Source organism: Pimephales promelas, chromosome 25 (assembly GCF_988280905.1).
Source record: "Pimephales promelas chromosome 25, fPimPro1.hap1.1, whole genome shotgun sequence".
In the NCBI taxonomy this organism is placed as follows: domain Eukaryota; kingdom Metazoa; phylum Chordata; class Actinopteri; order Cypriniformes; family Leuciscidae; genus Pimephales; species Pimephales promelas.
Genome location: NC_142793.1, coordinates 11,206,636 through 11,219,725, shown reverse-complemented (window position 1 = coordinate 11,219,725; position 13,090 = coordinate 11,206,636). Strand labels below are relative to the sequence as shown.

Here is a 13,090-nt window from a genome sequence, read left to right as displayed (position 1 = left end):
GAAACCGGAGATGTTTGAGCTCTCAGGAGCTGTTAGGACTGGAGGATGAAGCTGTTTTTTCTGGTCAGATCTGAAGCTCTCACTCCCTGAACCAGAGTTACTTTACAGACAAAATAATAGCAGAAAGGGCGAGAAGAGGTTCTCTAATGAGGGAACATTCAGTCACACTCGGGCGATTCTGCAGCAAGTGCAACAAATAAATGAGCAGATTCAGTCACGGACCATAAGAAATGGATTGAGTGTGTGTGTGTTTTCTGAATTTCAGTCTTGAACACCATGTTCTTTACACGAACCATAACATGAATGTTTTAAGTGAACCATACAATCTTTTTCCTGACACTTGTTTTGCAGTGAAGTAAAGCCTTTCTATTGTAGCACTGGGTTGTTTGTTTTTGTGTCTTTAAAGGCCCAAAGGTACTTTTTTTTTGTTCAAGAAAAGCTAAGGTGAAGTGTGTGATTTCAGTGCTAATATTGCGTCACCAAACGGAATTGTAAAAAATAATGAAATGCATTTCCTGAACACTGACTTCCATTGCTCTGCCAAACAGATAACCCCGCCAAAAACCCACGCCATTGATTCAGTCACTATTGCTGTACCTTAAAGATCATACACTGTTGAGTTTCTGATGATTAAATCAATCTCCTTCATTGTATTAACTCAATTTTTCCATTTTAATGAACTTAAAATTTTAAGGCAACCAGGTTACTTATTTTTTTAAGTTAAACCAACAATATTTTTTACAGTGTAAGAAGTAATTAAAATAGACACTAATGTGATAATTATTCACATACACTGTAAAAATGAATATGACTGAATATGTTAAATCTAATCAATAAAATTGAGGCAACAGATTAAAATCAACATTATTAATTAAATTTAACAAATTAGAATTGAGTAATAATTAGCCAAATGAATTACTTAAAAGTTAACCATTTAAAATGAGTAGAATTTACACTTTTTTTAAACAAAAATCGTAAAAACAGACTGACGTCAAAGATGAATTAAGAACTCTTTTTTTTTATTGCCATCATTGAAGACACCTGAAGATAACAAGCAGAATTAAACGAGAAAACTGTCATTTTTAAGTCACCATTATCGTGATCAGTATGTGTTTTAGTTGGGCTCTTGACCTTTAAATCATTAACTTTAGATGTTGTTTGGCTGTTATACGTGAATTATAACAGCCAGATGAACAAATAAGTTGATCTGATGGTGTTGGTTGTGTTTTAACATAATCATTATTTAAGTAATTCATTTGGTTCATTTTTACTCAATTCTTTTTTTTAATTGATAATATTGATTGTAATCTGTTGCCTCAATTTTAATTATTAGATTTAACATATTCAGTCATACTAATTTTTACGGTGCAGTCTGTTTTCCGATATTTTTGTTTTAAAAAATGTGTGAATTCTACTAATTTTAAATGGTTAACTTTCATTTTTGGAAATTTGGAAATTGATTTTGAGGTCATATTGAGATCATTGAGAAATGTGTGACATTACCTGGATATCTCAGTAGAAACATTATTATTACTAGGAAAAAACAATAAATTAAAAAAAAAAAAAACATTTACCCATTAAAAAAAATGCAGATACAAAATAATTATTCATAATTAAAAACAGAGTGATTTTTGGTCATGAAATGAATTGGCAAACAAAACAGTACTTGATGTTTTGGTGAGCGGATTTAAGAGATTTAAGTCACTTGGAAGGAACAGCAGAGCTTCATTAAGTCCATTAATCAGACTGATTTACGGATGAGCCGGAGTTGTGTTATTCTTGTCCAAGTGTGTTTAACTTTGTCCTGTGAGGTGTCCGTGTGCTGAACTGACCTACATGAAGCTGAGTGAAATAAGTCCACCTGAATCTGTGTTGGTGCACGTGTGTGTGTGTGTGCAGGATTAGTGAACTGGCTGATTCTGAACTAGATTAGACTCTTAGCGTGCTGCTCCTATAGCCGTGACAGATGTGAGGAGGATTCTGCTACTCAGATATTTAGCTGCCATCTTTAAGTGGGATTGTTGCCGCTGGGAAACACCGTCCTGTTCCAGACTGCAGTTATTCACTGTCGTATTGTGATAGATTCAGATGTATCATAAATATATAATAGTAAATGATGCAACAGATGGAAATGCAATCATGTCAGAATAGAGATGCAGCAGCAGCACCATGTTTATTACCAACTGTCTCGCCATGTTGCTTTACAAAACACCTTTCAGCTTTTACACACTAAATGATCATGTGACTTTACAGGCTACCTCACTGCATTACTTTACACACTACTGTACTTACTGCATTACACATTACGCCATCACATTACTTTACCCACTACAGCTCTCCATTATTGTAAATGCTACCTCTGTTACTTTACATATTTCTCTACTGTGTTTCTGTTACTTTATACACTACGCACTTACATTATACTGTTTTTTACACATAGAGCCAGGCCGATATATCGGCAGGCCAATATTAGGCGTTTTCCAAACTATCGGTATCGGCAGTTATAATGGCCGATAAATGAATATTTCAAAAATAAAATAAAGTGGACGAAACATGCTTGAACAATGTCATGAGTGTTGGAGTTGTATAGTTTGTCTACCAGAGGGCGATCTACACCGTCCCTGTTGGCAACACTCGTTGAGTTGGTCACGATATATACATTGCTTGAATAACAATTAAAAGAACATCTCCATCAGTTCTCTTAACTCAAATAAGCATGACAAAATTCGTGACTATCAAGTCCAGTTTTGCTGCTGTTAAATAAGCCGAGAGTGAAGCGGAATTAGCTAGTAATAGTTACGTTACGTTGTTACAGTGTAGTTGACTGACTGTCCTTTTAACTTTTGACAACGTGACTGAAGTATTTCTTTAATAGCGCGTGACAGTTATAGCAATGAGACGGATCTCTCTTTGGCCTGAAAATTTATGTTTTACAATTTGCAGTGTGACGTTATCCATTGCTAAATTATGGCTCATAGACTAGCTAACCACAAAGCTAGCTAATGCCACTATCATCAGTCTGTTCTGTTGTGACAATAAAAGAAACAAGTTTCTTTTTAAAATGCAATTAATATTTTAGTTAAAACTCATAAATAACTACAAATAAATGTTAGGGAAATCTGTTAATGTTTTGTTGCGCGTTTCTGAAATAATAATTATAAAACAATCGGCCGATGTATCGGAATATCAGATTTTAAAACCAACAAATATTTCTATCGGTATCGGCCTTCAAAATCCTTTATCGGTCGGGCTCTACACCAAATTGTAGTATTTTTCATGTTACCAAAGCTTAATTTACAGTACTTGTTACTTTACATTAGTTTGTTGCATTACTTTACACACTACTACACCGCATTATTTTAGTTGCTGCCTCTCTTTTACATATATTAGATAGCAGTGTTACTTTACACACTAATGCAGAGTTATTTTACATGTTACCAAGCTGTTTTATTTTAATTTACAGCAGCGTACTTTTTACTGTTCATTTTTTGCATTAATTTACACTCAACATCACCGCATTACAATACACATGACCTAATTTAATTTTAGTTTACACACTACCTTACAAGAGCCCGACCGATAAAGGATTTCGAAGGCCGATACCGATACAAATATTTGTTGGTTTTAAAATCTGATATTCCGATATATCGGCCGATATTTTTATTTTATTTTATTTTTTTTCCAGAAACGTGCAACAAAACATTAACAGATTTCCCTAACATTAGTTATTTATGGTTATTAATGTGTTTTAACTAAAATAATATGTTAATGCATTTTAAAAAGAAACTTGTTTCTTTTACTGTCACAACACAACAGAGGAACATCAAAATATATTAAAGTTCTGATAAATAAAGTATTAATTAGTCCCTACATTGCCTTATAAGCTACCTGCAACCTGGATTGCGCGTTATACACGAGTTTTGCAAACAGGGACGGTGTAGAGTGCCCTCTGGTGGACAAACTTTACAACTCCAACATTCGTGACATGGTTGAAGCGTGTTTCGTACGTTTTTATTTTTGAAATATTAATTTGTTGGCCATTATAACTGCCGATACCGATAGTTTATCGGTAATATACCAATAATATCGGCCTGCCGATAAATCGGTCTGGCTCTATACCTTAAAGGAACACTCCGACTTTTTGGGACTTTAGCCTATTCACCTTACCCCCCAGAGTTAGATAAGTCCATTCGCCTTATTCACTTGGCGGCCATTTTGAAAATGGAACGCCGCTGAGGGGTACACTCACCCGGAAGGATGCATGCGACGCAGCAGCACCAGCAATGAAAACTCGCAATGCGGACCACCAATCATTCCTGTCTGCCCGAATTAACGATGCAAAATGTGAAGCAAAGTGCCAGTGACTGAAACATCCCCCGGGCTGTGTTAATTAAGGGATACAGTACCTGTATCGGAGGTTTTATCCACGACATTGAACGTAAGAATGGACGCCTTGCCAGTTTCTGCGAGCTTGCAGCAGCCAGAGGTAATTAACGTTAGTAAGCTAAGCTGTAATATGGAGTTGTTGACTGTGTAAGTTACTATGTTAGATACAATTGTACTTTATTGTTTAGATAGATACACATCCAGTAGCTTACATACACACACATGCATGTAAAACAATCAAATCACTCACATGTATGTAAAAGGAAAGAGGAGAAGTGATTTTAAGGTCTGACAGGGACTGATCCTGTTACACACTGACAATGATAAGCTGCTATTGTGACAATACAAGTTTACATATATGTATAGATTCATAAAGAATAAAAATAATGATGGTAATGGATTTGTATAGATTCTAATAGTACACAGTCAACTTCCTACAAGCTTGCAGAAACTGAGGTAAATTGGCGTCCATTCTTACGTTCAATGTCGTGGATAAAACCTCCGATACAGGTACTGTATCCCTTAATTAACACAGCCCGGGGGATGTTTTAGTCACTGGCACTTTGCTTCACATTTTGCATCGTTAATTCGGGCAGACAGGAATGATTGGTGGTCCGCACTGCGAGTTTTCATTGCTGGTGCTGCTGCGTCGCATGCATCCTTCCGGGTGAGTGTACCCCTCAGCGGCGTTCCATTTTCAAAATGGCCGCCAAGTGAATAAGGCGAATACATACCTTTTTCATCTCCGTGCGTGTAGTCTGTTTGACGCACCCACCGCTAGCCTAGCTTAGCACAAAGACTGGATGTGAATGGTTGCAGCTTTCATACTAATCCAAATGAGTGACAAAATAACGCAAACGTTTTCCTATTTACATGTTGTGATTTGTATAGTCACAGAGTGTGCAAATATCAAGGCCATATGAGACACAGACATCTTTTGACCGTATAGCCTAAATACTATATTTTCTGAAGGGGAAGCACTGCTACTTGGGCAGAGTGATAACAATCACCTGAGACGAGGAGCAGAGAGTTCGCTTCGCTCAGCGTTGGAATAAAGAGTCAGCAATTACTAACGTTAGATAGAAAAGCAAAGTTTATTATGGGTGTTTGCTTTATTGTATGAGCTGTGACAATAAACAGGGAGGTAATACAGTACCATGTTTCATTGATTTCCAACCAAAAACGCACCCAGATTTATAAATATCACATGAATAAATAATTATTATTACAGGAATCAATATATTTTAAATGCAATTTATTAGCTGAACCAAATGTATTCAACAGTAAATACATTTGCCTATATAATATACAGTATTGCATTACTATAGGATAGAATAAGGGGAAAGTAATAGCACAAATTGTTTTTGCACAATGAACTCACAGCCTATCGTACCCTTTTGCACGCTCAAGTTCGTTATTTCCATGGTTATTTCAAATTTAGGCTACTAGGCGCGCCGCGCGCAGGGTGCAAGTTCAAGTTTTTTTTCCCAAGCGCGTCCGCACCGCATCAAGATAAAAACATATTCATACCCTAATCATATAATAGTGTCACTAACGTTACATTAGATCTGGCTAAAGGCACTGATACAGTAGGTCATCTAAAAACATAACGGAACACTTACCTCAGCCGCAGGTGATCCACTTGTCCTGTCTGTGCTATCAATGGGATGGCCGTATCCTTCAGCACATTATGGTCCGTGTGGCAAATTCAATTTTTTCAAAATAGTCGTCCTCATTGAAATGTACCGAGCAAACATAATGTCCCTTGATAATCTTAGGTGTGTTTGGATAAATATCCAGAGTAATTTAGCCATTTCTTCATCCAGTCAGCGTTTTTAGTTGGAATTCTGTGAAACATGGTATTACCTCCCCTGTTTACAGTCGCAGCTATTTACAATAGAGCGAAAACCCATGACTGTAAACTACGCTTTTACTATTTATAAATTGCTGACTCTATTACCCAAACACCGAGCGAACTCTCCGCTCCTCACCACGGCGTGTCTCCGGTGATGCGGTTATTACGCCGTCAAAGTAGCAGTGCTTCGCCTTCAGAGAATAGTTCCCAGGTTTTATACGGTTAAAAGATGTCTGTGTCTCATTTGACTTTGTTATTTGTACATTATGTGACTATACAAATCACAACATGTAAATAGGAAAACGTTTGCGTTATTTTGCCACTCATTTGGATCAGTATGAAAGCTGCAACCAGTCACATCGAGTCTTTGTGCTAAGCTAGGCTAGCGGTGGGTGCGTCAAACAGACTTATAGCACGCACGGAGATGAAAAAGGTATGTATGGACTTATCTAACTCTGGGGGATAAGGTGAATAGGCTAAAGTCCCAAAAAGTCGGAGTGTTCCTTTAATGTATATTTTACGTTCAACCTCCTCTGTTACTTTACATACTAGCTGTATTACTTTAGTGATTAATTCACCACATTAAACTACTTCACTGCATCACTTTATGCACTCATGCTGCTTGTACTGTAGTTTTACAGAGCGAATAGAAATCACAGAGTTTTAGTTGGAGGTCTTAGCAGTCAACCATTTCTTTTCTCTTTTTCACTGAGAAATAATACAAAATGCTATTTGAACAAATTTCTTAAGACACATCATTAGCCGAATAATGTTTCAGCTTGTTGCTAGTCCGGTGACCAGACAGTGGTGATAAGTTCTTTCAAGTCGGTTTCATATGAAGAACATTTCCATATGTTCTCAGTTTTTGGCAGCACTGTAGGCTGTTTAATATGCTTTGAACTGAACCCATCCTCCCCTCAACAGTGCTAACGGTTTAACACCGTGCCTGTGGACCACATGCTGAATGCTTCCAACCAAACTCAACCCTTCTGGCTTCATTATTGATCCCGATGAACAACTGGGGCTCACAGTGTGATCAGTGCAGTTTATTCATTACAGCAAATCACAAACAAAAATCCAAATTGGCCTCTTCTGAAATATTTGCGAAGCTCTACATTTATACAGTGTATTTTGTGTTCTTTGAGTTGTTCTGCACACCAATGACTATTTTAATGGATTTGTGATTCCCTAAACAAGAATTTTAAGGATCACAAAATCTCTACATGTTCGTTGAACTAAAAAATCCTGAAAAGTCTTTCAGGACAAAGGGAATCATCACTGGCGTCAGGCTTCCCAATGCAATACATCGTTTTAATGATCATGTGAGAGGGATGTTGTGTTTCACAAACAGGAAATGAACATGCTTTGATGTTCTCAAAAGAAGTATTCCAGCGCTGTGTAGGTGGTTATGAAACCGTAACTAGAGTCACGACAGGTTGGTAGAGAATAGGGTGACGGCAAAAGAGAAAAAAACTGTAAACCTGACATTCACTGGAGATGTGAGCTCTGTTACAAAACCAATTGAGCTGCTTATCCAGAAAGCATTTTAAGGCATTATAGATGCGCTCTCTATGCAAAAACTGTTATTATGAATATTATGCTTTTTTAGCTGAATAATTTTAGGGCAGCATTGTATGGTTTTATTACCAGATATGGAAATCCCACAATTCACAAGAAGGCGTATCAGTCAAGAGATACCGAGAAGTATTTATAAAATTACTTTTTGTGTGTGTGTGTGCTATGTATGTCATGGGATTTAAAGTAACATGTTATTAGTTTTGCAACATGCAAACGCCAAACTGTGGGTTGTTTGCGCACTATTTATGGAGTTTTTGCCAGTAGAGTATACAGAATGAGGTTTCATTGGGATAGGTATTAGATAGCGAGGTTGGACACTTTCCTCTAAAAGATGATTTTCAGAAGCTTTAAAATGAGGGCAGTTGTGCATTAACAGTGCTTCAGAAAGCATTAGAATCTCTGATTACATATTTAAATGGTCAGCATGTCTTTAAGTAAGATATCAGAGAGTGTTTCAGATCGGTTTTGATCCAACGTCTCGACTTTAGGATGGCATATCCTAGCGATTTTATGGCTACCAACTTTCTGTGAAGTGGATTTCTCATTGAAAATGGTGGATAGATTCACACATATGCCTCCGTGCCATTGTTTCAAATGGATTCCATACATGGAAGTGTGAAGGCTCACGGGATTTGAGAGTGAAAATGCTGGTTGGGACAACAGCCTTCTAACTCACTTCTCAGCTGTGTTAGGTGCACCAGAGGTTTAGAGACTTCATAAATATCTTATGATGGTGATGTAACCCTTGCAATGGATTCCAAGTCAAGTCCCTGAGCTCAGTTAGCATGAGTGCTACTGTGTGTTAAAAGCCTTTGAAGTTGAACTAGCTGGGGTCAAAACAAAGGAGATTGGATCCAAAAGTGCCAATTCGCGCAGTTATGCAAGTACACGCCATTGGCTCTTCCTTTTCACAGTTCTGAATAATCCAGCAGTCCTTAGTGCAGTCGTTTTATGAGCCTATGTTGTAATGAAAGTGGAAAAGGATTTCTGCTATATTAGTAAAACTCTTAGTAAAACACACTTTTACCCTCTCCATTCTTTCAATGAACAGTGTTCAATGAATGCACAATTCACTCATGTTTTAGAGCCATTTGTTGCTCGCCAAAGATAATAGCAGAGTAGAAGGTTTAGTCAATATACTGTGCGGTATAATTGTTTATTGATTTGGATGCCTTGAATTTCATATTTTATAACTCAGTGCACTTTTTCTCTTTTCTCCGTCTGTGCAGGTAACCGGTAGGATGGTAGCAGGGGAAGTGAGTGGGCACAGCTTCCTGGTGGCGTGCTGGCAGCCCATTCTAATCTTGATGCTGGGCACGGTGCTGTCCGGCTCTGCCACGGGCTGCCCATCACGCTGCGAGTGCAATGCTCAGGAGCGCTCGGTCTTATGCCACCGCAAGAAGCTGATGTCCGTTCCAGAGGGGATCCCGTCGGAAACACGACTCCTGGACCTCAGCAAGAATCGAATCAAAACCATCAACCCAGATGAGTTCTCTGCCTTTCCCCACTTGGAAGAGCTGGAGCTCAATGAAAACACCATCTCGGCCATTGAGCCCGGTGCCTTTAACAACCTGTACGGCCTGCAGAGCCTGGGACTGCGCAGCAACAAGCTGAAGCTCATCCAGTTGGGAGTGTTCACAGGCCTCAGTAACCTAACACGGCTGGACATCAGTGAAAACAAGATCGTAATTCTGCTGGACTACATGTTCCAGGACCTCTACAACCTGCGCTCCCTGGAGGTTGGGGATAATGACCTTGTCTTCATATCCCACCGGGCGTTTCATGGGCTCAGCAGCTTGGAGCAGCTTACGCTAGAAAAGTGCAACCTGACCTCTGTCCCGACAGAGGCCTTCACGCATCTGCACAGCTTGGTTACGCTGTGCTTGCGAAACCTCAACATCAACAGCATCCGAGATTACAGCTTCAAGCGGCTCTACCGTCTCAAAGTCCTGGAAATCGCCAACTGGCCCTACCTGGATACCATGACCACCAACTGCTTGTACGGATTGAATCTTACCTCTCTAACGATCACCAATGCAAACTTGACGTCGATTCCATACTTGGCTTTGCGACACCTGGTTTATCTTCGTTTCCTCAACATGTCCTACAATCCCATCCAGATGATCGAGGGCAACCGGCTCCATGACCTGCTCCGACTGCAGGAGTTCCACCTGGTGGGCGGTCGACTGACAACGATCGAGCCCTACTCCTTCAGAGGACTGAACTACCTGAAAATCCTCAATGTCTCCAGCAATGCCCTCACCACCCTGGAGGAGGCTGCGTTCCATTCAGTGGGGAACCTAGAGACCCTCGCATTGTACGACAACCCGCTGGCTTGTGACTGCCGCTTGCTCTGGGTTTTCCGACGCCGCTGGAGGCTCAACTTCAACCGCCAGCAACCGACTTGCTCCTCACCCGAGTTCGTTCAAGGAAAAGAGTTCAAGGACTTTCCTGACGTGCTTCAGCCCAATTACTTCACGTGTCGCAAGTCAAGGATTCGGGACCGGAAGCCACAGCAAAAGTTTGTTGACGAAGGCACCACCATCCACTTCGTGTGTCAAGCAGATGGAGACCCAACGCCCGTCATCATGTGGCTTTCCCCACAAAAACAGTTCATCACCATGAAAACGATAGGACGGCTCACTGTTTTCCCAGATGGCACCCTGGAGGTGCGCTACGCTCAGATTCAGGACAACGGGACATATGTGTGCATTGCTAGCAACGCCGGTGGAAACGACACCGCTTTGGCCCACCTGCATGTCCACAGTTACTCGCCAGACTGGCCCAACCAACCCAACAAAACCTTGGCGTTTATCTCTAACCAACCCAACGACAACGGAGCCAATGGAACAAGAGCAACTGTCCCGTTCCCGTTTGATATAAAGACACTAATCATCGCCACCACTATGGGCTTCATCTCCTTTTTGGGTGTGGTTCTGTTCTGCCTGGTTCTGCTCTTTCTTTGGAGCAGAGGCAAAGGAAACAGCAAACACAACATTGAGATAGAGTACGTCCCGCGCAAATCGGACGCTGGGATGAGCAGCAGCGGCAACGCCGATGCCCCTCGAAAATTTAACATGAAAATGATATAATCCGACCAGGGAGCTCAAGAGACCCTTTCAAAAACTCATAAAGACAAAAACAAGAGATTCCCTGCCTGAACAACCTCTGGCTCTGACGAGCTCCCCATAGAGGAGGGGTGTTTTTCCCCCTTTCTAAAGATGGATGTGCGTCACAGGGGTTGGTGCTTTTGTTCAATATTGAACATGAGAGGGGGAAAATGTCCTCATGCGCAGTCCTCTGTGATGCCGCTTAAACTCAGCCTACGGGGACCAATAACTTTGAGAGAGGATTTTGTTTTAAAACACTTAAGTTCCTGTGGATTTTTATGGGCAAAAAAAAAAAGGAAAACCCCAACCTCCAAAATGTTTTGTGTCGACCTCCAGAATGCAAAGGCAGAGCATCCTTCTCCCTTCTGTCCTGCTGCCTGCATCCTCGGTTCATTTGTTTAACCCTTTCATTTCTTGTTTTCTACTAAAATTAATAGTTTTATGAAAGAATAACAGGGGTGAAAAGCACATTTAACAAACCTAACAGCTGAATTTGCCCAAATTCACCAAAAACGTCTTCTACATTGTGTCTAACAACAGAATGTAGAGTATAATAGATTTCATTCCCGCTATAGAGAAATGTGTGTATAGTGCAACTTTCACCGCACATTCCTTTCTTTGTATCTGCACTCTGCCGTCTGGTTCCCATTTTGCTTTCGGATCTGTATTTTAAATCTGCATTTGTTAGATAAGCCGAGGGAGTTTTACGACTCGAGCATCTGGATAAACAAGTACTGGTTGTTTATTGTTGGATTTAATGGCTAGGCAAGTGAAATCAGCAGTAATTATGTAACTTTGGTTGTATGTTTTGCTTTAATTTTATATAGAGATGATCACTGTAGCCTGCAGTGAGCATTTCTGTGGTGCCTGGTCAGGTTTAAACCCATTTAATGGCACTGCAGCATCACATTTTTATATAACAAACTCATTCAAAGTTTGATTTGCCCGAGAAGCTAAACCGATACAGTACAGCTCTATCTCGGAGCAAGCAAGTTCATAACAGAATTAATCATTTCATCAAAAGGTGAGAGTGTTGAAATGCTCGACAGCACTCAATCACCTTTACCTGCTGCCGAGTCTCTTGCTCTCAGATCTGTCTCTTGGTCTCACACCTGTCTAGTGGTCTTAGACTAAGACCTGCCTGTCTTACCAGCTGCAGATCTATTTTTCTTTACATTTATGTAAAACGTTGGTGCCCAAAGAAACCGTTTTGAGTTTTTCCAGTACGTCTAAGGGGTTTGTTACAATGACAGATATCTATACTAAGAATTATTGCGTTATATGTTTCCACATGCAGAAATGGTGTCACGTTAAAGAAGTGGGAGCAAATTGAAAGTAGGCTGTTTTGTGCTGACAGGAAAGCTCAATGGTGCAGTGCTAGATAGACGCTAGTTAAGAATGGATTGGTTAGTGAGTATGAAGCAGGTTTTTGGGCTGAAATGCAATGGTTTAATGAATTCGCAACACAGTCCAGCTGTGTTTTAAGTGTGTCTGTGTTTAATCTGGGCCAAGCAGGGCAGGTGATTTCCATGGAAGGACACTGAGCTGTGTTTATGCGCTGGAATTTGCTCCGGTGTAGATGGGTTTCTCCTCGCTAAGTGGTTTGTACTGCTGACTGAGGCTGCAGATGGAGAGCTGCACAGATGGTTTAACCCTTACTGATCCACTTTAGAGTTAATCTGACACTTGCGCGCACACACACACACACCTGAATCTTTCTCTGATCCTCTGCCTCTGTGGTCTACCTACTGTTTTCATCCTATTACGTCGAATAAATCTTTATATGACCTCTGCCCTCTCCAACATTCAGCCCAGAATGATAATGTGCATTAATGTGGTCCATAATATTCTTTTATACTAAAGAAAAAAGACCTAAAAAGGTGAAAAAATCTAGTATGAAAAAATGTTTAAATTGTTCTGTGCAATAAAAGTAATATGCATTTTGTTTTCTTTTTTTTTTTTAATTAACACAATTTTATTGATGTTGAATTGTTGAAAATATGGTATGTTGTATTAAACAATCTATGGAGATTTTTTTACCAAAAAACGTGCCTTGTTTATTTTGTTCACGCATATATACTCAACGTTAAGAAAACGTATAAGAACGGATTAGAACATCTTAAAAAGTATGTTTGCACTAGACTAGACTAGAAGTCATTGG

The 13,090-nt window shown here is 39.8% G+C and overlaps 1 protein-coding gene across 5 annotated transcripts in view; it reads left to right on the top strand.

Annotated features, from left to right (window-relative positions):
* The window catches only part of lingo1a (leucine rich repeat and Ig domain containing 1a), a 120,880-nt gene extending 107,904 nt beyond the window's left edge, over positions 1-12,976 (top strand). For all 5 annotated transcript variants that reach the window (XM_089127459.1, XM_089127460.1, XM_089127457.1 and 2 more), the window contains one exon: positions 9,049-12,976. In XM_089127459.1, coding sequence (XP_088983585.1) covers positions 9,061-10,911 — 1,851 coding nt within the window. In that variant the 5' untranslated portion in view covers positions 9,049-9,060 and the 3' untranslated portion in view covers positions 10,912-12,976. The remainder of the gene's footprint in view (positions 1-9,048) is intronic.
* Positions 12,977-13,090: the final 114 nt, after the last annotated feature.